A 27,771-nucleotide genomic window follows, 5' to 3' on the forward strand; every position below is an offset into this window, starting at 1 on the left:
TTATCTGGAAACAGTAATTAAGTGAAAGCTAAGCGTTGTTCAAGTTTAGCAAAAGTGCTAAATAAAAAAATAGCTCAGGTATTAGGCTATTAGCGAAAGAGTTCCCAAGAGTGATGTTTGTGAAATAGCCAATCCAGGAGCAGCTTTCATATTTGTTGACCCTGACTGGCTGTATCTCCAAAAGTGGAAATAAGGAAAAGAGTGAATGTTAGCATCTCTGGTCTTGCTAACACTATTTCCACTGTATGTGTTCATCAATATTAAAGTATTTTTGGTTGTTTTAACTGTTAAAATACTCACCTAAAAGCTTCATTTTTTTTTTTTTTTTTTTTTAGAAAATTGAAAGAGATTTAGATAATAACAGGAAAATATGAGTTTGGGTTTCCATTGAACTCACCAGGCGTTCCGACATCGGCGTCTTGTCGCTAGCGGGTAGATGTTGCTCCAGTGCCAAGACAATGCAGTTGGCAATAATCGTTGCCAGGATCATGTATTCAAACGGAGTGTGAAGGTTAAGGGATACTCAGGGCATCTCAAAGTACAAATTAGCATCACCACCGTTACATATTTGAATGAAAACCAGAAAACAAGATGGCTTCGGAAACAAAACAAGGTAGCAAAATAACTGTTAGCATTATGCTAGCATAATCTAAACATCAAACCGAAACTGTGTAGCTTTCTGTCCACGCAGTAGGATTGTTACTAGTGGCTCTTTTTATGAATTACCCTTCTTATTAATGGTGTTGTTCACTGTCAGCTGGATTACTGTCCAGATTTTTCTTCCACTAAACTTTTCTTTTAAATCGTGACTGCAGCACTTTCAATCGCCAGCTTTAACAGCAGCGACGTTTTCTAGCTTACCCTCTTTGTAAGAGTGTTGTTGAGTATCTGTTCGATTATTCTCCAGTGTTTTCTTCCACTAAACTTTATGTTTGCCCTTGATACAGCTCTTTCAACCACCAGCTTTTTGAGCAACGACCACCATAACTGTAAAAAATTATAATAACTAAATGCTTGAAATATATCAATCTGGCACATTTATTAAACTGAGATTATTTGAGTTTTTTAAATCTGATTTAATCTTTTATTTTACAGCTGAAAGAGCAACATGAGGAGGTGTTTTTAAAAATATTTTTTACAGTGCTGAAGAGCAGCGTGGGCGAGTTCAGCACCACGGAGAGCGACTCCAGCTAAAACAACAAGGCGGTGCAGAAGTCACGGACATGCAGCTTCTTGCCTTCATGTCTTCAGATAAGAGACCATCTGATAGGCGCTGCGTAATCAGGAGGAATATCTGATTAGTGTGGAGGAAAACTGCCAGGTGACATTTTGAAAAAGGAACCTATCAGGGAAACACAATGAAGTCTTTTCAGCGGCTCGGCAAAAACCTTGCCGTGTCAGTTAAACAGAGATAAGGCGCGACAGGTGGCGAACAAAAAGAACTAGGCAGGAGCGCAAACTCCAAACTACGGTGGCCCAGTAGGGTCATTATACAGAGGGACAACAAAAGAGGGGAACATTTCTGAGAAAAAATTCAGAAATTCTGACATCAAGTTCAGAAATTTTCCAGTAAAAGCATGGAAATTTCTGGAGGGTTTTCTGCATTAATCTTTTTTTCTCAGAGATGTTTAACTTTCTTTTTTTATATCTTGGAATTGTTTTACTATTAAAACTTGAAAATTTCGGAGATTAATCTCAGAATTTCTAAATCTTTTTATTTAAAAAATTGTTTTCAAACTTGGAAATTTCCGATTTTTTTTTATAGTTGAGTTTAATCTGAGAATGTTTAAGAAAGGTTAGACTTTTGAAATTCAACTTTCCTAGAAAACTTCAGGGTTTTTGGGTTTGTTTGTTGTTGTTTTTTTACAGAAGTTTTGAGTTTCCAAACTCAGATATTTCCGTGTTTCTTCTAGGAGATTGCTGAGATTGACCTCAGAATTTTTGAGTGTTTTCTTGTAAATATTCGACTGCTAAAACTCAGAAATTTCTCTGCTGAAATCAATCTCAGAAATTCTCAGAAATATTTGACTTTTCTAACTCGGACATCTTGAGTGTTTTTTCTTGAACATTTCTGAGATTAATCTAATAATTTCTTTGCGTCGTCTTTTTTTTTCTTTTTTTTTTGGCTGCTTTTTTCTATCTGTGACACAAACCGTCTTGTAAACAGAGCGTACTGGACGCTGAATGCTGAAGGATATGGCCACTCTGTTATTCTCTTTGCATACTTCCTGATGAGGTTGTCCTCACGGAAGATGAACAGGGAGCGGTTGACCGTGAGGCAGTTCTGTTTGACGGGGTTCGGGTTGTAAATGGCCATGGTTCGGGCTCTCTGGGCCATGGACTGCTTGTACATCCTCTGCCCGCCGCCTCCGATGCCGCCCCGGGCGCCCCCTCTCCCGGCGCCCGGTGCGCCTCTCCCTCCGCCGCCCGCGCTCCCTCCATAGCGGGTGGGTAGATCGTCTGCGAAGCGAGCCATTCTGGAAACGCACAAGAGGGGAAATCCGAGCTGGTGTCAGTGGGAGTGAAGGAGAGACGCTTCATCCAAAAACCGGAGACAGAAACGGGAAAAATGGGCGGCTTCACTGCGAACCACCTGATCCCGATCCTTTCCATTTACTCATCCTCTGGGAAACCTGCGGGGGGGAAAAAATCCAACTTTCATTGAGGCTGTGGAGGAAAACCCGCTGAGCCTGCCTCAGCCCAGAATCCAGGCAGCATCGCCTCCGGAACACCAGTTGAAGCGTCCAGCATCGGCGCCAAACGGGAAACTCCGTAATGCTCCCGGAAAGGTGAGGAGGAAACGGAGAGGAATAAAAATCCCGGAAACAGCAGCAGCAGCAGCAGCGGAGGTCCGGCGGTTCCTGCTTGATTCGCTCTGGATGAAAAAGAGACTCCTCCGAGGAGCGTCAGGACGCGCGCATGTGGCCAGGCGGGAGCGCGCACACGCTGAAACATAATGAAGTTTGGAGGAAAACAAACACGATGGAGGATTAGAGTTATACTAAGGAAGTAAAAATGAAAACAAATAGGGATTTGTTTTCAAATCAGTACATTTATATAAATCAAATCCTACGGGAAGAAATTCAGAAAATCAAGAGGATGATGTCTTAACAGAATAAAGACAATAAAACGACTTTAGAGTCGTAATACTGACTTTATTTTCCTATTATTTGAACTTTATTCTCAAAATATGACTCTCGTGTTACTTCGACATTATTCTAGAATAAATTCGACTTTATTCTCGTAACCAGGAAACAATTTTGATGTTTATCCAAAGAAAATCTCCCTTCATTAGTTTTAAACCATAAACCCTTTTTGTTCAAAATAAATCTACAGTTTAGTTTTAATTACTACTACACTGCTTTAATTCAGTCAAAGTAGCTTTGAATAAACAAAAGAAAAATCTTGAAATTCGGTTTAAAATAAATTGTAATGATTTTATCTTTTAATATGAAGTGAGTTCACTTTAATTAATGCTAAAATAATTCAAATTGTTTATTTTTTTCCTATTGCAACAATGCAGATGCGTGATGAATTTGTTTAACTCACAATACAAACCTGAAAAAAAACACAGTAAACACCACAAATATGAAGTGATTCCTCTTTAGCTGGAGATAAATAACATATTTCACCACTTTTCTATTAATCTATAACTATATCAGGAGTTCTGCTGATGACCAGGGTGACATCTGGTGGTTTGGTTGCAGTACTGCAATGCAAAAACTGCATTAAGCTCTTGGATAAGCTCGTTTTTATTAGGGCTGAAACGATTAATCGGATTAGTCATGATTAATCGATTATTGAAAGATCAAATAATAATAATGTAATTAGCAAATTAGTACATTTTTCTAAGCGAATCTGAAAATGATTACTCTTTATTTTAAATTATTGAGTAATTTTCCAGGTATATTTTCTGATTTCACTAAAAAAAATTGCTTAAACAATCCTAAAGAGAGAATTTCACATATTTCTTACTGAACTTTTTCCACATTTTAAGTGTAACAGACAAAACATGGAGGTGTAAACTTCCCAGTGGAGGCCTGAAACAATTCATGAAATAATCGATTAATCGTTAACTGAAGTGATTCAAAAAACTAAAAAAAAAAACATATTCAGAGCAAATAAGACAAAACTGTGCAAAAATATAAAAATTTAGCATTTAAAATAAAAGCACATTAGTATGTAAACATGTTTTAGCTTCACCCGTTTCAGATTTACTAACAGAATATTAAAGTTTAGTTTTTTAGGAAATATAATGTTTATTTTCTTACTTAAAAAAGGAATTGAATTATTTGTTCATTTGTATCTTTAATGCTTTTCTAATGTTGTATAAAAAGGCTTCAGTGTTTAAAAGAAAAATCTGCAGAATTTCCAACTGAATGTTTTACTTAATTGATTAATCGATTATTGAAATAATCGTCAACTAATTTTATAATAGATTAATCATTAACTGGAGCGTACAGAATCACAAAAAGGTCATTTGGGGGAAAAACCCCCCAACATATTCAGAGCAGTAATTAAGTCAACACTGTACAAAAATACAAACATTTTGCACTTAAGATATTAAAAAAACACCTTTATATGTAAATATGTTTCAGCCAAAACTCCTGAAGTCATGTTGTCTTATCTTCACCTGCTTCAAAATTCACAAATGCTGTCGCTAATGTTGTATGAAAAACGTTTTAAGTGGTTAGATGAAAAATCTGCAGAATGTGCAAATTTTTCAACGAATTCTAACGATTAATCGATTAATCGTTAGAATAATTGTTAGAATAATCAATTAATCTGTCTCTAAATGTTCTGGTTATCCAGGAAAGCTTTAATAATCCCAGTTTGTGTAATTTAAAGGTTTTGGGATGTGATTTCCACACCTTTGTGTGAGCGGTGAGTTGTTCAGGGTTTCATGCCTCCACAGCACCTGGCGGACACCGTCACCTGCTGCCCCGCCGCTCAGCCCATCCAGGGTAAAGGTTGTGTCGGATTCCCAGACGGATTCTTCACGGACGGCTCTCCATGACGGCTCCAGAGGCTCCACAGTGAAAGTGTCCGGGTTCCCAGTGGGGGTCGGGTCCACAGTGGGGGTCCCTGCGACCCGTTTGGGAGTCTGGACCCAGGTGTCCTCGTATTCCGCCCCCAGTGTCAACATCCGCCACGAACCGAATGTGGCTGCGCGGACCGCTGAGGGGTCAAAGTTAAAATTTTAAGAAGACATTTTTATGGCAAGCCAATAGTGTCAAAAAATTATAAAGAGCTGCAACTAACAATTATTAGGGTAATGAATAAATCCATCAATTATTCTGACGATTAATCAGATTTAAAAAAAGGCACAGATTCTGCAAATGTTTAATTTAACCACATAAATGAAGCTTTAAAATCTCATATAGTTGTTTTCATGTAATATTATAAATACATTAAAAGATGAAAATAAACAAATAATTAAATTATTTTTATTAACCAGCCAAAGATGAAGCTGTACCACTTGAGGAGTTTTGTCTAAAACATTTACAGACTATTATTTTCTTAAATGCAAAATATTAATACTTCTGTACAGTTTTGGTTTAATTACAGCTTTGAATATCTTCTTTATTTCACCAAATTAATTTTTTTTAGTCTGTATAACAATTAATCGATTGCTAAATTAGTTAACAATTTTTTCAATAATTGATTTTCAAGGTAAGTTTCCAAACTTTAGACATAAAAATAACACAAATGTACAAAGAACACAGTTTCAATTTATCATTGCAAGATGTCACTTATTAATATTACTAATGAAGTTTATTTATCACTTTATTCATAAAGTAAACTCAACTGTAACAAACTTTTATGCTTTGAAACGTCTTTCTTACGAAACCCCCAATCTTGAATTTCCCCTGGGGGATCAATAAAGTATTCATCATCATCTTCATCATCATCAATCTCAATAACTTTAATGTATAAAATACAAACCATATTTCAATAACACAATAAATCATTATTGTGTTAATAATAAATATTACAAAATAAAATAATGTGTTGGTTTTCTCTTTGGGTGGAATTGGGCCAATAGAAATAATTTAGGTAATTCTGACCTAAAAAGAGAGAAAAGTTTAGTTTGATTAAACTTCAAAGTGAGAAAAATAAAGTTTGTCTTTCTATCTCTTTACCTGTAAATAATGTTTTCCAAATTTAGTTTTTAATCTGACGTTAGATTGGACTTTATTACAAAACCCTGCAGTTTGAATATCAAGAACTTCCCAAAACTTGAAAACACCAAACAGAAATTCCAGGACTTTAAAAGATTAAATAAAGTCTGAATAAAATCATTTATGTTGATTTTTGTTTAAATATACTAAATATTACAGCAATATATTTAAATATTTAAGAGTTTCCCCCAAATTAACATCTTAAAGAAGAAAAAACAAGATGGCGAACTTTTTGTTTTTGTGTTGCCAATAAGAAAATTTCCTTCTGACTTGTTACATTTTTGGCAGGAATCTGCTGCGGACGTACCGTAAACCAGCGTGGATCGGCGCTCGGCCCATCTGGACATGTGGGGAACCGACCTCCGCATCTCTGCGGCCCAGCGGGGAGTCTCGGCTGTTTTATGCGGGTTTTCTGAACGAAAAGCGGAGAAACTTTTCAGTTTTTCTCCGCCTCGGAATGCGGAAAGCCGGCTTCCTGCCCTCCCAGTCCAGGCGCTGATTATCGGACTCGCCATCTTTTCTGCAGAGGGAAACTTTCCTCTGGTTCGGGCCGCGGTTCGGTCCGGAAGGGAGCAATCAGCGCTGCGTCTATAAACCTGAACAGCCCCGCGGATTCCCGCTTTCTGCAGCTTCCTCCTCTCGGCTGTTTCAGACAACAGATATTTTATCAAACTGAACTTCAATAGATGAAAAAAAGTTTATCTATTCTTCTCTGTTCCCTTGGTAACGATGGGGGCGCCACTAGAGAGAGGGCGCCACAATAAAGGAAACTCATTTCTTCTTCTAATTTTCTGTTTTAGCAGCTGGTCTTGTACGTTAGTAATGTTCAAATTATGAGGAAGGTGAAGCTGCTCTCCTCAGCATAATGCTGCCACCACCATGTTTCACCATGACGATGTAGTTTTCTAAGGTTTTAATGCTCATCAATGTAAAACTGCAACCAGAATTTTTATAGGAAGAAAAAGAAAGGAGACAAGAGAAGGAATTAAGGAAAAAATGAAGAAAAGCAAGAAGGAAAGAAACAATGAAGGAAGAAAGGAGTGAATGAAAGAGAAGAAATAATGAAGATAGAAAGAAAGGACATGAGAAAAGAAGAAAGGCAAAAATGATGGAAAGAATAAAGAAAATCAGAAGAGACAAAAGGAAAAGGGGAGGAATAATGAAGAAAAACAAAGGAATGACAAAACAAGGAAAAGAAGGAAGAAAAGAAAGAGGGAGTAACAGATGGAAGCTGATTAAAAATGGAAGAAAAGAAGGAAGAGAAAAAGAGATGATGGAAAGAAAGAAGGAAACATGTTTACATCGAGGGAGGAAGGAGGGATGAGAAAAAGAAAAAAAGACGAGAGAGAAAGACCTGGAAGATCCTGGATTCTGATTCCAAACTTTTCCAGGGTGCCTGGAATCAACCTCAACTTCCTGCGAACTAAACCTTCAAAATAAAAGACAATTTTAACCAACATGGAGACTTTTTGTTGTTTTGTTTCCATGCAGTGAAGAATTCCCACAATCAATCAATCAATCAATCAATCATTGATAATAAATTTATTGAAAAAGATACAACCAATCAGACGGATGGTTCACAGTCCAGAAATATGTAACAGGTTAATGGAAGTGCAATTTATCCGACATTTTCCCAATTTATCCAACTTTGCAGAAAAGACGTCTGTTAAGAAAAAAAAAATAAAATAAAAAAAATTTGACCGGAAATTAAAATCTGACTATGATTAGAAAACGGGATAAAATTAAACATTAAAAAAAAGTAAAAACATTATCTTATTTTACAAACTATGTTCATAAAAATGAGAACGAACGTAAAAACCTGTCAGCACCAGTTTTCTGTGTTCTGCGCTTTCTTTCTTTAAAATTACTAAATATATTCCTCAACCGCTCCGGAAAATATTAGTTTAAAAATAAAAAAAGTAAAATTTACGTGTTTGAAAACTAATCTGACCTCATGGAGTAGCTTCGAGTTTTCAGCTTTTTGACGAGACGAGAACGAAGAAACGGGAATCAATAATCGTCTGAGTGTCACTGGAATGATTCGATACGGCGGAGAATGAAGGCGACAAGAAGAAAATACAGAAAACACGACGTCGTTTTATCAGAATAAAGACAAAATACTGAGAGAATGAAGTCAGTTTTACCATAAAATCATAAAATTACAAATACAGTCGTAATATTACGAGAGTAAAGTTGTAGTTTTACGAGAATAGCCATAAATTTATGAGATCAATGTCGTAATATTACAGGAATAAAGTCGCAGTTTTACGATAAAACAACATTTAAAGACTGAAGTCGCAATATTACAAGAATAAAGTCGGATTTGTTCTTGAGAATAAAGTCATACAAGATTAAAACCGTAATTTTACAGAATAAAGTTGAAGGTTTACAAGAAGAAAGTAAAGTTATGAGAAAAAAGTCAAAATAATAAAATTGTTGTGTTACAAGAGTAAAGTCAAAATATTTCCACTTTATTCTCGTAAAACTACGTCTTTTCTTGTATTATTTTTCTTTATTCTTGTAATATTGTCACTTAATTCCTTTAAGACTTTATTTTTGTAATTTTATACATTAATTTATTTTCCTTTTGTGGCCTTAATACTCCGTCATATTTCATGGTTGTCGCACCTAAAAAAAACAAAACAAAGAGTTCCCAGATTTCTCATTCACAATAATTCTGCCTATTAAAACAAAAAAACAAACAAAAGTACAGTTTTTCCTTCCAGCAAACGTTCTGCTGCAACACAGAGTGTTTTTTTTGTCCCTCTTCGTTTCCACACGACACATGATGAAGTCGAGAATCGGGTCCAGGGTTCGGTTTGTGCATCTGGAGCTCAGAGTTTTTCACTTTGTCTCTGGTAACGGCGGGAGGCGGAGATACAGTACGATTCGCTCGCAGAGGCCCGGAGCGGCCTCTAGGAGGCGCCGCTGGAAGAGCTGGTGTCGGGCAGCGCGCTGGGCTGCTGCTGGTCCTCGGGCGTCGTCGCCATGGCGACCGACGAGTACTTACACTTGGAGGAGCCGCACTCGCAGCTGAACAGCTTCCCCTTGACTTCCCAGAAGTGGTCGCCGTAGTTAAACCTGGAGAACAGCAGCAGAAGAAAACAGATCAGGAGAAACGGAGCGGGACCCGTCAGGCGGCAGGAAGTAGGACGACAAGATGGCGGACGGCGGGGGGAGCAAACACAGGAAGGAAACTCCAAAATAAAATGGAAACGAATGTAACCGTGAAAAAAAAAAAAGAAACTAAAAACAAACAAAAATGTTGCAACAAATAAAATACTGCAAATGAAAAATGTTACAGCAGCAGAAAAAATGCTGCAAAATTAATTTATTTTTAATTAGTATTGCTTAAAAATTCATTCAAAAGTAACCAATAGTTTGGTTATTTTAAGAAATAAATAAAAATAAATGCGGCAACCAGAAATAAAACAAAATTGTCAAATTTTGAAAAAATGATGCAGAATTAATTTATTTTTAAATAATTATTGTTTAACTTTTTTAATTTATTTATTTATTCATTTATTTTTAAATTATTAATACATTTTTCACCTCTTCATTTTCCTCAATTTTTGCATTTATTTATTTAAATTATTTACTTATTTTAAATTTCTGACAGTTTGAACAGAAACGATCCCGGTTTGTATCTTGGGCTGCTCCTGCATCAGAACCTGACGGTTCTGCGGGTCAAAGGTTCCGTCGGTTCCGTCATTCGGACTTTTACCCGAGCTCCTCCCCGGCCTTCACGTTCTCGCTGGCGAAGAAGGCGATGTGCGGGAACCGGAGGTCCTGGTGTGTGGTGAAAACCCGGCAGGCGAACAGGTTGGGCTCACACATGTGGTTCAGGAAGCGGCTGATGTTGCCATAGAAACGGGCGTCGATGCAGTACTGGTCTTCAGGCTGGGGAAAATAAAAAGTAAAAAACACAGCAAGGGTTTTAGAAGCACTCAGGTTTTATGTCATTTAACTGGATTTAATGTGATAAACGGTGAATAATTATGAATTTAAAATAGATCTAATATTAAATTCACCTTATCATCCAGGCTGAACAGGTAAGCGTCGTTTTGTCTGGTATCTGCTTCACCTTCAGAGATGATCTCACCAACGTACCTGTTGGAAATCAGAGGAAGAAATGTTCTGCCATTAAATAAAGAAAAATATTATTATTATTATTATTATGGAGAAAGGATGGAAACAAAAACTACAGAAGTTCAGGGTCGTTCATTAACCTTATGAACTCACTGTGTTCAAGAAATAAAACCATAAAATCATTCATAATCCATATATTTGAATTACAGATGAAATTATTATTCAATTATTAAAATAATCATCACATAGTTTATTTATAGATTAATGGCTACCCGGAGTATAATGACTAAAAAAAAGGTAATTTGGTGGAAAAAAAACACAAAAAACATTTAAAACAGTAGTTAAGCAAAAACTGTACAAAATATACACATTCTGCATTTAAGCTAAAATCACATTTGTTTGTAAATATTTTTTTGCCAAAAGTCGTCAAGTTGTTTCTTTTTAGCTTCATCTGCTAAAAAGATTTACAAACAAAATGCCAAAGTTTTGCATTTTAGGCAAAAGTGATTATTTTCTTATATATTGCATAAAAGGGCTTAAGTGGTAAAATAAAAAATCTGTATTAAATGCCATTTCTTTTACCCGATTAATCGATCGCTCAATTAATCAATTACTAAACTGATTGTTAGTTGTATCACTAATAAGTGGAGCTGGTGTTTTTAAGATTCAAGAAGCTCCCAGTGTTCCCAGTTTCTTTAAATTATTCATTCAAGGTGAAACAAAAGTGATCTGCTGCCAGTGAGATGTAACGTCGTCTCCACCTAGTGGCCTGCTTGTGTCAGTGCAGCTCTAAGTTTTTAACACATCCAACATTTTTGTGTTGATTGAACTCACTCGCAAACAAAGCTCCCCTGTGGAATATCCTGCAGGGTTCGGACTCCCCAGCCTTTGTTACCGGTTCTGAAAACCTGCAGTCTGACCCTAAAGAGTTCAAAACATTTCAATCACAACAGTTTCTCTCTTCCTGACAATCAAAACAACTTTACGAGGACTTTATCCGAGCACGTTGAGACCGTGTGCAGTTACCGGAGTCCGTTTTGTACGACGCGGTTCTTGCAGGTCCGCCAGCAGGAACACGCGTGGTTGCACTCAAAGATCAGCGGCGGCTCCTCACGACAAAACTCAGGCAGCAGGCAGCCGCTCTGCTCACCCAGAGACACAGAAGAGGAAGAAATGAAGCTGGTAATGTTCATCACTGTAAAAAAAACTTCAACAAGTTTAACGTTTTTCTGCCTGTTAAGATGGTCTAAACCAGAAGTTTGTCAAGTTTTCTGAAGATTTCTAAGGGCATTAATGGGAGGATTTAGCATAGATAGGCTATTACCATTGGCTAGGCTAGTGATATCATTGGCTAGGCTAGCATTAGCATTGCATGGTTAGCATTAGCCTTCGATAGGGAAGACTCCTCATTGAATAAAGCTAACAGCTAGCATGCCTAGCTGTGCCACCCACTGGATTCTCTACTTTCTGTGCTCTGCTGTCCATTAGCACAGACACTCTGGTGTTAGCATTTAATAGGCTAGCTCTTGTTTTTAAAGAAAGCAAATTGTGCTATTTTGATAAAGACACCACATCTGTCAGTGATATACTTTAGATTCAAAGTCCCTAAAGAAACGGCTGAGAGAAGAACTTTACTGGTCTGGTCCGATAGAACACCTTTGGGATGAATTAGTCCTGAGACTGCAAGCAGCCAAAGTCCAAACAGAGAATTTAAAACCCACTTTAAGGATTCGTGCTGCTTCAAGGAAACCTCAGAAATATGAGCGTTTTTCCAGAACTTGCTCGTCCTCACCTTGTCGTACCAGCGGCGCAGACTCAGCTGTCCACACATGCAAATACTAGTAGAACAGTCTTCTTTACAAACACAGTACTGAGGAAAAACAGAGATAAACATCAGTTAGTAACTCTGCCGAACTCTTAATTTCCTCTAAAACACCAGAAGACCTTAAACCCACCTGCAGGTGTGTGATGTTCCGGTCGATGTTCATGGGGGACGTGACGCAGTTTTCTGTGATGTATTTGTAGTCGTCTGGGATCGGCTCGCTGTCCACAGAGTTCACACAAGGAATGGAAACTTGCTCCTGGCCTAAAGATATGTCACTGCGAACAGAAACACACCATGTTTCTCTCTCTTAAAGCTCATTTTTCTGTCTTACTGCTGAGCGAACTGCATCATAATCCCAACCTGTGAAGCAGTTTCTCTTCGGTCCGCCTGAGCCGTCCGTTTTTGGCGTCCCTCTCCCTCTTGTGTGCATGCAAGGCGCCCCAGGCCTTGGAGTTGTGGCTGCAGCAGTCCGGAGGAGTCTCTCCCTCGCGGTTCTTCAGAAACACATTAGCTCCTCGAGACAAGAACAACCTGAGGAGAAAAAAACAGATTTCACACAACCGACCTGCTCTGCAGCAGCTTTTAAAACTACAGGCACGCATTTTTGCTTTACATTTGAAATGATTAATCGGATTAATCGTGATTAATCGTCAGTAAACGTCATTGTTTTTGGTTTTAAACTAAAAGGAACACCACATTTTATCTTCGTTTTGAGGCAACTGAGGTCCTGTGGAATATGGAAAATTATTTGCAGCTAGACATGAAAGTCAGCAACGTTGAAATGATTAATCGTGATTAATCAATTATTGAAATAATGGTTTGCTAATTTAGTAATTAATCAATCACTAATTGGAATAAAAAGTCTCAAAAAAGGCAGTTTAGTGAAAATAAAACATTCAGGATGGTAAGTCAGTCAAAACTGGACAAAAAATAAATGCACTTTGCAATTAAAACTTAATTTGAGGCAACTGAAGAGACAAGCCTGGATGATGATTAGTCAAAACTCCTCAAGAGGAAGCACCACTGATTTATTAAACATTAGAACTGCTTTCCCTAAAATTTCCACAATCTTTTGATTCAAACTGTGATTTTAGATTAGAGTTGAAACAATTAATCGGATTAATCGATTGAAATAATCGTCAACTAATTTAGTAATCAATTAATTGTTAATTTGAGTGTACAGATTAAAAAAAAAACATTTGGTGTAAATAATAACACATTCAGAGCATTTCTGTATATTTAAGCCAAAATATACAGAAAACATGTACATTTTCTATTTAAGATGAAGAAAAACCTTTGTTTGTAAAAATGTTTTTGCCAAAACACACCCAGCTCTAATTCACTAAAGGAATGCCTTTCAGGCAATAATATGTTTATTTTCTTATTTAAAAAATGAATTTAATTATTTGTTTATTTGTATTTTTAATGCATTAAATGGTTAAATGAAAAATCTGTAGAATGCACCCGATTTTCTTTTGATTAATCATCAGAATAACTGATCGATTAGTAATCATTAGCTGTAGATTCACTATAGGAATCCCTAAGTTTGTATTTTAGGCAATAAAAATGTTTATTACTTATTTGCATCTTTTAATACTTTTCTGATATTATACAAAAAGGTGGTTAAATAAAAAAAATTTGAATATTGTGCCACTTTTAAAAATCCGATTAATCGATTAATCGTGAGAATAACTGGTAGGATAATCGTTATTTGCAGCATTATTTTGTGTCGTTTGGAGCTGGAGTTGTTTACTTGACACAGTCCAGGCGGTTTTCCCGCGCAGCGATGTGCAGAGGAGAGTCTCCGTGGACGTTGACGGCTTGGAGGTCACACTGGGCGTTCAGGAGAACCTCGGAGATTTCCACGCTGCCGGAAAACGCCGCCCAGTGAAGGCAGATGTTTTTCTCCTGGGAAAAAAAGAGCACAGAAAACGTTTGTCTAGTTTCCACGTAAACCCAAAATGAAACCAAAACCCGCCCGGACCGACCTTATCCCTGATGCTGATGTCGGCTCCTTTGGACAGAAGCAGCTTCACCTGGTCCACATGTTTGTACTCGGTGGCCCAGATCATGGCTGTCCAACCGCCATCATCCTGCAGAAACAGGAAATAAACCCAGATTAGATCTGTTTCTGGAAGGAAAACCTTATTTCTTCATCTTTATCCATCAGTCAGACAATTAATCCTTCATGATTTATTATTTTCACTGCATGAAAAACCAAAAAACAGCTCAGCTGAAGGAGAAGAGCTGGAAGAGTTTACAAAAATCTCTGAACAAAAACATGTTTTAATATTCCTGCTAATCCAGAATCCGGTATTCAAGGTTATTTGTTTCTCAGATTATTTTTAAAACAAATAAAAACATCAGTATAGATTTATGGGTTGAGTTTCTGCAGCTTAGAGGATATAAAAGGAAACCAGTAAAAATGACAGACTGGAAGAAAAGACAGAAGGATGGATGGAGAAACGATCTGAATACTAGAAAGACAAAGATAAACAACTGAAAGATGGACAAGTTAAAAAAATAGATAGGTGAACGGATGAATGAACAGATGGATGGATGGATTGAGGATTAAAATACAGACAGATGGATAAACGGACGGACCTTTGAAATAGTGACCTGTCTCTTTAACAGGTGACCTGTCTCTTTAACAGGTGACCTGTCTCTTTAACAGGTGACCTGGATCTTTAAAAAGGTGACCTGTCTCTTTAAACAGGTGACCTGTCTCTTTAACAGGTGACCTGTCTCTTTAACAGGTGACCTGGATCTTTAAAAAGGTGACCTGTCTCTTTAAACAGGTGACCTGTCTCTTTAAACAGGTGACCTGTATCTTTAAAAAGGTGACCTGTCTCTTTAAAAAGGTGAGCTGTCTCTTTAAAAAGGTGACCTGTCTCTTTAAAAAGGTGACCTGTCTCTTTAAAAAGGTGACCTGTCTCTTTAAACAGGTGACCTGTCTCTTTAAAAAGGTGACCTGTCTCTTTAAAAAGGTGACCTGTCTCTTTAAACAGGTGACCTGTATCTTTAAAAAGGTGACCTGTCTCTTTAAACAGGTGACCTGTCTCTTTAAAAAGGTGACCTGTCTCTTTAAAAAGGTGACCTGTCTCTTTAAACAGGTGACCTGTATCTTTAAAAAGGTGACCTGTCTCTTTAAACAGGTGACCTGTCTCTTTAAAAAGGTGACCTGTATCTTTAAAAAGGTGACCTGTCTCTTTAAACAGGTGACCTGTCTCTTTAAACAGGTGACCTGTCTCTTTAAACAGGTGACCTGTATCTTTAAAAAGGTGACCTGTCTCTTTAACAGGTGACCTGTATCTTTAAAAAGGTGACCTGTCTCTTTAAATGTTTTCCCGTCTTCTCCTGGTTTGCAGACTGAAGCTGCTCTCACCTGACAGTTGACGTCCACCAGCCCTGTGGACAGAAGGTGCTCCACCACGCTGTAATGACCAGACTTGGCCGCTAGGTGGAGACATGTGAACCCTTCAAAGTCCTGTGAGGAGCAGAAACCCGGTTCAGACCCAAACGTTTCCCTGAAGTCCCGGATGTTCTGATGGCGGACGCACCTTGTGCATGGCGCTGGCTCCGGCCCGCAGCAGGTACAGCACCACCTCCATGTGGTTGTTCTCGCACGCCTCCATCAGCGGCGTCCGCTGGTCTTCGTCGCACATGTCCAGGTTCGCTCCGGCCTGAACACGAGCCGCACCGGGACACAGTCAGAACCAGAACCGGGGTTTGGATCCACCACCGAGACCGGAGAGTTTACCCCACCTGAACCAGCATGTGGCAGATGTCGGCGTAGCCTCCCTCAGCGGCGGCGTGGAGCGGCGTGCGTTTGTTCTGGGAGTCCATCTTGAAGTTCGGGTCGGTACCGTCCACTAAAAACCAACAACACGCCAGGTCAAATTCCTGACAGAACATGGATCTGCACAGAATAATCCTGAATAAAACGACATTTCTGTTCATTTTTTAAAATCATTTCTGTGCACTTCCTTCTGTTTTGATGAATAATTCAGGCTTGAAAAGTCGCAAATTTAAAGACAAAACCAGAAAAATCAGCAAAAGAACGATTAAAAATTTTATTTTTTTAATTTCTGTCAAATCTGCTAAGAGTTTTTTTTCGCATTTTGTGTTCCATAGCCACAAACTTTACTGCATTTTATTGAGAATCTATGAGGTAGACCAACAAAAATCACCAGAACAAAAAAACACAACGTCGCCAGTTTAATGTCAGAATTCTGAGATGGAAGTCAAGATTCTAAAATTAAAATAAAAAATCTGAGGAAAAGTTCATAACGCTAAGAGAAATGGAATTCTGAGATTAAAATGAGAATTCTAAAGGAAAAAAAGAAAAAATAGTAAGAAAAAAGTCACACTTATGACGAGCCAAATTTCTGAGATTAAAATTAAGATTCTAAAATTAAAATTAAAATTCTGAGAAAAAAAAAAGAAAATTCTGAGAACAAGTTTGGAATGGCGAGGTTAACATCAGATTTCTTAGAAGAGATAATTTTAAGGAAAAATTAAGAAACAAGTAAAATCTCAGATTAAAATCAGGATTCTAAAATTAATATCCCAATTCTGAGATCAATAAGTAAATAATAAATAATCAGACATAAACAACACCAGAGGTGAAGCTCCACCCACCCAGCATGAGCACCACCTTCTTCAGCTCTCCCTGTTTGGCCGACAGGAACAGCTGTTTGGGGTGGAATCGCAGCTTCTTGGGTCTGACAAGAGAAGAAGAAACGGGTCTCAGCTCATGGTGTGTCTGCGGCGTCGATAGAAGAAGAGCGGCTTACTTCTCCGTATCCAGGGCGACCAGGACACTCTCCAGAGTTTCTTTAGTTGTTCCTAAGGGCAGCGTAGGTGGTGCTATCGTTCCGATTCCAGACTGGAAAGACGCCTGGCGGGACGACCCCGGGATGCCTGGGTCATCGGGGTCCGGAGCGGGATGGGCGGGCAGCGAGCTGTCGGCTCGGCCGCTGACTTCAGCCACAGGAGACAAACAGGAAGAGCTGCAGAAGGAAACAATCCTCACTGATTAGCTTAGCTTCATTAGCATAACTTTATTAACTTTGTTAGCTTATCTTTGATAGGTTAGATTTGTTAGCTTGCTTTGTTATCTTAGCTTTGTTAACTTAGCTTTTTTAGCTTAACTTCATTAGCTTAGCTTTGAAAACCAAACAATATTAGCTTAGCTGTTAGTTTTGTTTTGCTCTGTTAGCTTAGACTTTTTAGCTTAACTTTATTAGCTTAGCTTTATTGACCTAGCTTTTTTTTGCATAGCTTCAATATCATAGCTCTGCTAGCTTAGCTTCAATAACATAGCTTTTCAAGTATAACTGTGAAATTAGTTAACTTTATTAGCTCATTTTCTTTAGCTTTAGCCTATTAGTTTAGCTCTGCAAGCCAGCTTGTTTAACTTCACATTGTCAGATCATCCTCTGTAGTTTAACTTCCTTAGCTTAGCTTTGCAAGCCTAACTTTGTTAGCTTAGCTTAGTTAACTTTGTTAGCTAAACTTCATTAGCTTAACTTAATTAGCTTATCACTGTCATCTTATCTCTGCTAGCTTAGCTTTAGCCCCTAGAGTGATGGCGTTCCAGCTGGACCCTGACCTGTCGGTTGTTGTGTCTGCTCGGCCCTCAGGAGCCCCTGGTGTCGCCGGGCCCTTGGCCTGCGCCGGAGGAACGGTGGAGGTGGTGTCGGCCTTGGCGATGGTGACCTCCTTGGCCTTGGCTGCCTCCTCCCCGCAGTGCGGACAGAAACTCTGACCCTTCAGCATCGAGGCGCATGCCTGGTGGAAGCGGTGGGAGATGCTGACGTCCGGTTGGCACTCCATGAACGTCCCCTACAAAAAAAAAAAACACAAATAATGAATAATCCCAGTTCTCCCAGTCTCTCCAAGTCTCTCCCAGTCCCCTTGAACTCACGGCTCTGCAGAAGAACCCACAGCCGGGACAGCACTGGTGCTTCACCATGCCGCTGCGGTGATCCTCGCACAGAACCAGCAGCTGGACCGAGTTGGACGGACGCATCATCTCGTGCTTCAGGACGGCGCCCTGGCAGCGCGTCAGCTGGCCGTCCACGCTCTCCGTCGCCATGCACTTCCTGTCCGCCAGGATCAGAATCTCGCGGCTTTTCGGCGTCTCCATGCGGCAGCTGCAGAGCGGCAGCTCCTGCGCCTCCTCGATGGCCGACCCGGAAGGTTCTGTACACGATCAGAACAGAAACTATGAAAAAAAAACATACAACTTCTGGATCCGCCATCACTGCTTCCTGCACAAAAAACACAGAATCCTTCAGAGAATCGGCTAATTCTCATTTCTGTCAGTTTGTGTGTTAAAACAGTGGCTGATGGGGAACAGTGCGCCCTCTGCTGGCTGAGAGAGGGACGACAGGAAGGAAAGGGAGGAAGGAAGGAAAGAATGAGAAAAGGAAGAATGGAAAGGGGCTAAAGAGAGAAGGAAAGATGACAAGGAAGGGAGGAAAAAAGGAAAGGATGATAGAAGAAATGAAAGAAGGAACATAAAGAGAAAGGGGAAATGAGGAAAGGAAAGAGGCTAAAAAGGAACAAAAGAAGGATGAATAGGAAGGGAAAAAAGGGAGGAAGGAAAGAAAAATAAAACAGAGGGAAGGATGAAGTAAGGAAGAAAGGAAAGAAGGAAGGATGAAAATTAAGAAAGGGAGAATGAAAGGAAGAAGATGAAATGGAACACAAACGAGGAAGAAAAGAATGTAGGAAACGACAAAAGGAGAGAAGAAGGAAAAACGATGGATAGAATACATAAAAACAACAAGGGAGGAAGGAAGGATGGACAATTCGGACGGGACAAAAAGAAAGACAAGAAACGGAAAATGCAAGGACAAAGAAGAAAGGTAGGATGCAAGGAGGAAAAGAAGTGCACAAGAATAAGAGAAAAAGAAGGAAATAAAAGGGAGGGATGAAGAATGAAAGAAAAGGGTTGAAGGAAGGATGGACATAAAAGATGGTAGGAAGGGAAGGACACATGAGGAAATGAAGGAGACAAAGAAGGAAGCATCTTTAGTTCTATGAAGCGACTGGAACTGGACTCCTACGTTACAATTCGGTTCTGAGCTCACCGCTGCTGAGCGACGACTTGCTGAGGTCGACGCACTCGGACGGGAGGATCTTCGTGAACTCCTGACCCGACGTCTGGGGCAGAACATCCGTCTCCGGTTCTAAGCACAACAGTCGACAGTAAGACACAGAACCGGCGACCGAGTTTCAACAAACGAGTGCCGCGCGTGTCGACCGATCACCTTTGGCGGTCATCCTTCGTTTCCTCTTCCTGGACGGTCGGAGCCAGGCGCCGTCTGCTTTTGACTTCTTCTTCAGCTTCTTCTTCAGGCTGGACTCGAAGCTCTGAGTCGGGCAGGTCGGAGTCGGTCAAGAGATCATTCCAGAAACACAGAACCCGATAGAGTATTATCTGTTATCCTGAGGAATCAGAGGAACGCCCTACCAAATCCGACTCCGTGCCCTCCTCCTCCTCCTCTCCCTCGTCTTCTTCGGAGTCTTCGGACTCGTGCTCATCCTTCACCTCCAACAAGAAAAGGTAGAACAGGCTTCCTGAACATCAACTGAAGATTCAACTACATCTGATCCAAACTTCATCCAAACTCTCCAATACAGGAGAAAGCCGTTTCGTCCAACTGGCCGATCGGACTTAGGGGCGAATCTTCCTCTCCCACCTGATCAGCAGATTCAGGGGTTTCTTGAAAAGCTGCTGTTTGCGTCTTGTACTTGTCGCAAGCAGCAACGTTTTTCTGTCCCCCTTAAAAATGGACTGTGTTTTCTGACACTAGCAGTTCCACCCTAACTGTATCATTGTCCTGTGGATCTACAACCGAAGGGGCCCAGGAATGGTGAGGTACAGTTCAGTTCACCACTGTTTGGTCTGGATTATTCAGGAGAGTGTTTCCACTAACAACTGGACCTTCAACAGGTAAAACACCTAACATAGCATCAAAGTAGTGCGCCAACAAACATGATGCAAGCAGTGATGGTTTTCTGTCTACCAACCAATGGATTGTGTTGCAGTAGCTCCAACCTAACCATACCATTCTCCATTGGACCTACAACTGAAGGGGGAAAAGGAAAAGGTACAGTACGAGTCGAATATTCAAGAGAGCATTTCCACCGGCAGCTGGACTCTCACTCAGCAGGCGAGGTTAAACCTAAACGCCTAACATGGCATCGTATTACTGCGACGACAAACATGAGGCAAGTTCTTGTGTCGCCCAATCAATGGTACGTCTTCCCCAACCATACCGTCTCAATGGACCTACAATTTGAGGAGGCCCAGAAACGGTGCAGTACGGATCAGTACGGTGCGGTACAACACTTCACAGCCGCATTCAGCAGAGCATTTCCACCACCAGCTGGACTCTCACTTATTGCAGCGCCTTACTACTGCGACTACCAAGTCCAACGTCAGCCCTGCCCACACTAGTCTCCATTTGTAGAAACTTCACAGTTCTTTCCTGTTTTTCATAATCTCTTCATGTGTCAAGGAACTGGAACGACAAATGTGACGCACCAGTATGTCTTGTACTTGTTGCAACTATTAGTGACGTATTTCTGTCCCCCAAAAACGGACTGTAATTACTGTGTATTGTATGATGCACAGCAAATGTTCAAACAATTGTTTGGTACTGGTCGATTGTATTAGTCGCTTTATCAATTAAAGCAGACCAAATAAGACCCTCCTATTTGGGCCTGGCTTTTACTAGTTCTTCTATACTCGTACGATGACAAACGTTTTCCTGTCCACCAATCAATGGACAGTGTTGTGTGACGCCATTAGCTCTGAGCTAACCGTACCATTGGACCAACAACTGGATGGACATGTGTTCCTCTCCCACCTGATCGGCCGATTCAGAGGTTTCTTGAACAGCTGGGAGGGTTTGCTCTGCAGGCTGCCGTCGCGTCTCCTCTTCAGACTCCATGTCCTCCGACTCGTCTTCCTCGGACGCGTTCGCCACCTTCTCCCCGTTCACGTTGGCCGCCTCCCTCTTCTGGAAGCCAGGAGATTTATTCAGCAGTGTTTAAAACTTACCAAAGAATATGGAACAGCAATATTGAAAATACATTAAAAAACACAAATAAGCCAATAATTTAATTCCTTTTTTGAATGAGAAAATAAACATTTTATTGCCTGAAATCCAAAGACAAAATGAAAAGAGCTCAATTCTTTCTGCTTAACTCAGCATCAAGCTGCTCAATAAGAGATTTTTGGAACCAGGTAAAGTGTTTTTCTTTCAGCAACTGGTCCTTTTAGACCATTAACGATTAATCAATTACTAAATTAGTTGATTATTTTAATAACCGATTAATCATTAATACGATTGACCATTCCAGTCCTAATCTGAAATATTTGTCTTCTCTGGACGTAGTTTGAATTACAGGATTATGAAAATTCTGGAAAAAGCAGTTCTGATTTTTAATGGGTGTAATTGGGGATAAAACTGAATGGAAGGAGCTAAAACTTTATTTACAGACAGGAATTTTTATCTTAAATGCAAAATGTAAATATATATATTGCATAGTTTGGTTTAATTACAGCTCTGATTCTGTTTTTTAGTTACCAATGGGCCCTTTTGAATCTGTTTACTCTGATTAATCGATTAATAAGTTAGTTGACAACTATTTCAATTATCAATTAATCACGATTAATCGTTTCAGGCCCATTCTTATGTAATCTGGATCTGGACAAGCAGAAATCAGTTAAATAGAACCTGTTGGGTTTTTGTAAACTCTTAAAGCTCCTTAAACATTTCCAGAATGGTTCTCAGCTACAGTTTTGACTTGATTGCTGCTCTCAGTATGTTTTATTTTAATCACCAATGGGCCTTTTTAGAGACTCCGATTAATCGATTAATGAACTAGTTGACGGTTATTTCCATTACTGATTAATCACGATTAATCGTTCAGCCCCATGTTCATGTTATCTGGACCTGTTGGGTCTTTGCGGACTGCTGCAGCTCCTTAAACATTTCCAGCATGGTTCTCTGCTTTAGCACTTTGGTTTTCTTCTTGGGAACCAAGCTGTACGTCCCCATCCTCCTCTTCTTCTTCCGGGATGAAAACACCGTTGAGTACGGCCCTGGGTGAGAGAAGAGGAAACCATCACAGTGCATCCAGGCTGTGAATCTGAACATCGGTCACTGGGGCGAGTCGTACCCAGGCGATGCTTGGCAGGAGCTGGAGAATCTGCAGCAGCTGCTGGTGAAGCAGTGCGTGCTGAAGCTGGCGTTTCTGGTGGACTCTGAGGTAGATGGTTCGGCGCAGGAGCCGGCGGCGGCGGAGACGACTTCTGCACATCTGGTGCGACTGGAGAATCCAATTTGACACTGTTTGCTTGTCTCAGCTCCCTGTTGATGAGCTGCAGGCGACAGAAACAGTAAAACGTGAGGAGCGCTGCTCTGTGGCGCCGTGAGGGTTACAGTCACGGCTGATTGCTTTGGGTTTTATCACCACACTCTTCTTTATGTCTAAATGTTACGTTCCAGGGTCAAAGGCTTGGTTTTTTTGTGCTTTTTGAACATAAATACAATTCAAGGAGGAGGTTTCCCCTGAGATCAGACTTAAACATCCCTAAAAACCAAAGAAAGTAAGAAGATGTATGATGTGTCCTTCCTCCCTTCACTTCGTGTGGCTTCCTTTCCTTCTTTATTCCTTTCCTCAACTTTCCTTCCTTCCTTCTCATCTGTATCGGCAGGTAAAAAAGTGGATTGGTTCGTCCCTACTAAGGATTATTCAAGACTTTTCAGCTGTTTTGTACATTTATGTTAGACAGACAAAAGTTGAACTTGTGTGTGTTGCAATGATCCATAAATTAATTAATAATGATAAATTAAAACAAGTTTAATCATTTTTCTCTGGATGATAAAACTCTTCAGTCTGGTGTCTTGGTCTCAACTTTGAAGGATATTTTTGTTTACACAAACTTCATAATTCATTTTATTTGTTGTTTTCTTTATTTATTCTGGATATTTAAAAAGTTTTTCAGCTCCAGTGTTAAATGTTAACTGAAATTTAAGGTTTATTATTAAGCCATTACAGTTGTAATAATTGAAAATGGTCTAAAAACAACAACAGAATCGTTCATCGTGATAATTTCTGGGCTGATTTATTGTCCAGGATCGTTTGTTGGGCCCGTTTATGGTTCAGACGTTAGAGGCGGAGGTGATCGTACCTTCTGAGCCGGGCTGACCGCCGGTCTCGACATGGTCTTCCTCGCTCTGTGAACAGTAACAGGCGGCGGAATCGTGACGGGGCTTGAAGCAAAGCCGTTTTTAGCGTCCGACATATTCCCCGTGCCGGGGGCGGTCCTTAAAGCGCCTGAACTCTGCGCGCATCCCGCCGCCGCCGTGGCGTTGAGGGGTTTGGCTGTCTGGCCCCCTGGCGGCGAGCCCGAAGGCAGCCTGTTAGTCCTGAGAGGGGAAGAAGCCCCCGAAGCCGGCGCCGCGTCGCCGTCCTGCTGCTGCTCCTTCGCCAGGATGAACCCGTTGCTTCCAGTTACGGATCCGTGCGGCGTCTCCGTCTCTGCCGTGCCGTTTTCGTTCACCGCCATCTTGACGGCGCTGACCGTCAGGTCCGCGTGTCTGCTGCCGTCGTCGCTGTCCATGCCGTTAAGCATGATGGCCTCCGCCGCGGCGGGAGAGGCGAGTCCCGCTGCCGATGCTACGTCTCTGTCCTCGTCTGAGGCAAGAAGCAGAAAAATACGGTCAAACCAACCGGAACCAAACCGAAACCGTTCAGGGTTTTGATCTGGACTCTGACCTGACTTCTCCTCTCCATGTTTCGGTGGATCCAGTCCCTCTTTCTTTGGAGGTGCAACGTTATCCACGGCTAAACCAGCGGGCTGCAGACGAAGAAGAAAGTCCATCAACCACTAGAAGCCACTTAATTTACCTCCAAAAACAAAAAATACGAAACTACAACACCTTTAGAATATATTCATCTTTATCGTGACGGATGTTAAACAGAAGTATGGTCTTGAAAACAGAGATTTTTTTTGTTTGTTACAAATCCGACAGTATTTAGAGAAAACAAAGAAAGATGAACCAGACAGGACAAGTCAAATCAATCAACCTCCATCAAGAAATTAATTACCAAAATGTACAAGAAGCTGCAAATCCTGGAGGGAGAGGAAATGTTAAATATCAAGGACAAATGGGAGAAGAAGGTAACCATCAACTTCACACTGAAACTGGTCAGAAATATTACATAATTGTGGATGAAGGTGGAAAAATGTTACATGTTTCTTCAAAACTGGAGGTCAACTGGGTCGAAACAAGCTGGTCATTTTCACATCTTTCTGACCCAAACCAACTTATAAAAGCTGGAGATTATTATTGGGGCCAATTTTGATTTAAACATCGAGAAAATGTTCCTGGGTAAATGGCCGAAGTGAGTAAAGAGGACTTTATGAAACAGCTCTGGAAAAAATTAAGAGACCACTTAAAATGATCAGTTTCTCTGATTTTACTCTTTATAGTTAAATCTATAAGTAAAACGAACATTGTCCTTTATTCTGTGAGCTGCTCCAAATGTAGTATTTATTTGCAGAAAATGAGAAACGGTCAAAATAAGGAAAAAGATGCAGAGCTTTCAGATCGAATAATGAAAAAAAACAAATTCATGCTCATTTAGAAACAACAATATGAATGTTTTAACTCAGGAAAAGTTCAGAGATCAATATTTGGAGGAATAACGAGGTTTTCATTGTGGTAGCTTCATATTTTAAGTTTAATACAATGCTAACTACACCTGGAGCTAATGAAAACAAGGTCCATTGTTCCTGTTTTGTATTGAAAAGTTGCTTTAAAATGTTTTTTTTCCCCACTTTTTAGGAAAACAGACAAAAAATAATACAGGATACCAGATATTTAATAACATGAACTGAAAAGAGAATTGTAAAAGATTGTGAACTACAGTTTCTTCACTTTCCTAATTAAAGTAAAGTTTAATTGAACAATATGAAAATAAAATAAAATATTAGCATCAAAAAGATCATTTCTAATTTTTGTGCATTTTTATCAACTTGAACAATAAGATTTAGTCATATTGTCTCCCATAAACTAAACCAGAGGTACAAGAAAAAATACCAGCTATCATTTAAGCACCTAAACAATAAAAAAAAAATACAATTTCTTTCAGTTTTTTAGTGACGCCAACATGAGGAGTGTAGAGTAAACAGAGACCAGATCTGTCAGCAGCTTGAAAGCATTTCTCAGAGATCCATCAATCGTCTCCAACGTTTGCTAAAAGTCCGACACTCTTTCACTTCAGGAAGAAACACAAAACGTTGAGGGTTTGAATGAAACCATTTCAGCGCAAACATGAGAGGAAAGCAGCTTCAGGTCAGCCTGACCTTTAACAGCAGCCCAGCCAGCGTTAACAACAAGAGTTAGAGTTCTCGTCTATCTCACGGAGGCCGAACAAAGACGATTCTGAGTCAGACTTTCCCTGACATGGAGGAGCAAATTGTTTCCTTTCAACCCGGCCCAATCAGAGGACTGGTGTGTCCATGTCTGCACATCGACACACCAGTCCAGACTGTTCCTCGTCAAGGTTTTCTCTCCTTTACCTGACAGTCTGAGTCTTTTCTACAACTCAGACCCAAACAGGACCGGTCAGAGCAGACCACCACAGACCCTACACCCAAGGCAGACCAGCACCTTGTCAATCAGCAACAAGCTTTGCTCAACATCTGCCCTGCAGCACAAAACCTGAGGCTGTTTCCCAAAGACCGTCCAGTCTGAGTGGAGCTTGACCTGCCGCAGGAACACCTGGGAGCAGCAAGACCGGAGGAACACTGCTGCTTCCTCTTTTTACTCAAAGGAAAACACAAAACCCGGCCTCTTCCCTCCCCCTAGTGGTGGAAAGTGGAAGTGGCGTTGGATTCAGTAGGCAGAGAGAGACGGAGGGGGGAAGGGAGGCAGAGAAAGCTGTCTGCAGAGCTCCGCCATTTCACAACCAGACTGTTTACTGACATGGCTCGGCCATTGCAGCGGTTTTCCACTAGATGGAGGACTGAAGGGGTTGGGAAGCTGGTGGATTGGAAACCTGAGGAATCTCCAAACCTGAGGGAGGAGATCAGCAGTCCTGAAGGCCTCAGTTCACAAGAAAACATGGTAGATTAGACCAAAGCTGCAGCTGGAGCTTAAAGTCATTAAAGGCCTGGAGGTCGACAACAACCAGGTTCCATATTTTGTAGAGAAAATGGGAATATTACAGAGCTTCAATCATTCAGTGTCTCTCCAACGTGAGTCTGCTGTGTGAAGGCCTGTGACCTATCTTTAGATCTGATCCAAGAGGCCTGAAAACGCGTCACAAAGTATGAACGCTTTTCACAAGCACAGTTTACTCTGAAGGAGACGGAGGAAACGCCTCAACATTCTTTTATAATCTGTCATACCTACAAACCTTGATGTGTTTTAGAGAAACTATGCTGATCTTTTCCTTTTTCAGGTCAGTTCTGACATTGTTAACATTATTTATTTTTGTCTTAATACCAGGTTGATGGAGATGTTCACATTTCTCCATTCTTTGGTAGAATTACATTTTAAACTGTAAAATTGGTTTCAAAATGTTCTTCCACAAGCTTCTCTCTGTAGTTTACTGGAGTTCTGGCCCATTCCTCCCAACAGAACCGGTAGAACTGGATCAGAATTGTAGGCTAACTTGCCCACACACCTCAGTAGCTTTTCCATGTAAATGTAAAAACGATTATTACGACAAAACAGCTCAGATTTAGTTTTACTGCTCTAGCTGGTATGTCTTTAAAAATTAACGTCTTTGTTGTTAAGTATGTGTGCAAAGTCCATCTCTATACAAGACTTGTTTTATTGTATCAATCAATCAATCAGGTTTCTTTGTTCAGCACATTTCAGGAGCCATCACAAAGAGATTATAAATGAATGAACACATAACCAGGGCAATGTGAAAGTCTGAAAGGTTTAAATCACCAGTTGGTGCCTGAATGTTGAGGCGTTTCCTCCGTCTCCTTCAGAGTAAACTGTGCTTGTGAAAAGCGTTCATACTTTGTGACGCGTTTTCAGGCCTCTTGGATCAGATCTAAAGATAGGTCACAGGCCTTCACACAGCAGACTCACGTTGGAGAGACACTGAATGATTGAAGCTCTGTAATATTCCCATTTTCTCTACAAAATATGGAACCTGGTTGTTGTCAACCTCCAGGCCTTTAATGACTTTAAGCTCCAGCTGCAGCTTTGGTCTAATCTACCATGTTTTCTTGTGAACTGAGGCCTTCAGGACTGCTGATCTCCTCCCTCAGGTTTGGAGATTCCTCAGGTTTCCAATCCACCAGCTTCCCAACCCCTTCAGTCCTCCATCTAGTGGAAAACCGCTGCAATGGCCGAGCCATGTCAGTAAACAGTCTGGTTGTGAAATGGCGGAGCTCTGCAGACAGCTTTCTCTGCCTCCCTTCCCCCCTCCGTCTCTCTCTGCCTACTGAATCCAACGCCACTTCCACTTTCCACCACTAGGGGGAGGGAAGAGGCCGGGTTTTGTGTTTTCCTTTGAGTAAAAAGAGGAAGCAGCAGTGTTCCTCCGGTCTTGCTGCTCCCAGGTGTTCCTGCGGCAGGTCAAGCTCCACTCAGACTGGACGGTCTTTGGGAAACAGCC

At 40.4% G+C, this 27,771-nt stretch overlaps 2 protein-coding genes across 4 annotated transcripts in view; both read right to left on the minus strand.

The window, feature by feature from the left end:
* Positions 1–7,214, minus strand: part of cacna1bb (calcium channel, voltage-dependent, N type, alpha 1B subunit, b) — a 137,472-nt gene extending 130,258 nt beyond the window's left edge. Inside the window, exons 1-4 of the mRNA XM_044144188.1 lie at positions 6,490–7,214; positions 4,872–5,178; positions 2,199–2,477; positions 398–503 (exon numbers count right to left, since the gene is read on the minus strand). Of these exons, the coding sequence (XP_044000123.1) occupies positions 398–503; positions 2,199–2,477; positions 4,872–5,178; positions 6,490–6,697 (900 nt within the window). The 5' untranslated portion in view covers positions 6,698–7,214. The remainder of the gene's footprint in view (positions 1–397; positions 504–2,198; positions 2,478–4,871; positions 5,179–6,489) is intronic.
* A 495-nt stretch (positions 7,215–7,709) lies between these two features.
* ehmt1b (euchromatic histone-lysine N-methyltransferase 1b) overlaps positions 7,710–27,771 on the minus strand; it is a 34,391-nt gene continuing 14,329 nt past the window's right edge. For 2 of the 3 annotated variants that reach the window (XM_044095683.1, XM_044095682.1), the window contains exons 2-26: positions 23,902–23,983; positions 23,315–23,820; positions 22,300–22,501; positions 22,074–22,222; positions 20,982–21,134; positions 19,580–19,657; positions 19,377–19,479; positions 19,197–19,295; positions 18,026–18,303; positions 17,711–17,943; positions 16,893–17,108; positions 16,738–16,820; positions 15,862–15,968; positions 15,657–15,779; positions 15,482–15,583; positions 14,085–14,189; positions 13,850–14,004; positions 12,457–12,627; positions 12,227–12,371; positions 12,064–12,141; positions 11,298–11,413; positions 11,106–11,192; positions 10,214–10,292; positions 9,907–10,082; positions 7,710–9,263 (exon numbers count right to left, since the gene is read on the minus strand). In XM_044095683.1, coding sequence (XP_043951618.1) covers positions 9,098–9,263; positions 9,907–10,082; positions 10,214–10,292; positions 11,106–11,192; positions 11,298–11,413; positions 12,064–12,141; positions 12,227–12,371; positions 12,457–12,627; positions 13,850–14,004; positions 14,085–14,189; positions 15,482–15,583; positions 15,657–15,779; positions 15,862–15,968; positions 16,738–16,820; positions 16,893–17,108; positions 17,711–17,943; positions 18,026–18,303; positions 19,197–19,295; positions 19,377–19,479; positions 19,580–19,657; positions 20,982–21,134; positions 22,074–22,222; positions 22,300–22,501; positions 23,315–23,820; positions 23,902–23,983 — 3,792 coding nt within the window. In that variant the 3' untranslated portion in view covers positions 7,710–9,097. Of the gene's footprint in view, positions 9,264–9,906; positions 10,083–10,213; positions 10,293–11,105; positions 11,193–11,297; positions 11,414–12,063; positions 12,142–12,226; positions 12,372–12,456; positions 12,628–13,849; positions 14,005–14,084; positions 14,190–15,481; positions 15,584–15,656; positions 15,780–15,861; positions 15,969–16,737; positions 16,821–16,892; positions 17,109–17,710; positions 17,944–18,025; positions 18,304–19,196; positions 19,296–19,376; positions 19,480–19,579; positions 19,658–20,981; positions 21,135–22,073; positions 22,223–22,299; positions 22,502–23,314; positions 23,821–23,901; positions 23,984–25,802; positions 25,944–27,771 lie in introns of those variants that run through there. The other variant, XM_044095684.1, reaches the window with a different exon arrangement.

Source organism: Gambusia affinis, linkage group LG17 (genome assembly GCF_019740435.1).
Source record: "Gambusia affinis linkage group LG17, SWU_Gaff_1.0, whole genome shotgun sequence".
NCBI lineage: Eukaryota > Metazoa > Chordata > Actinopteri > Cyprinodontiformes > Poeciliidae > Gambusia > Gambusia affinis.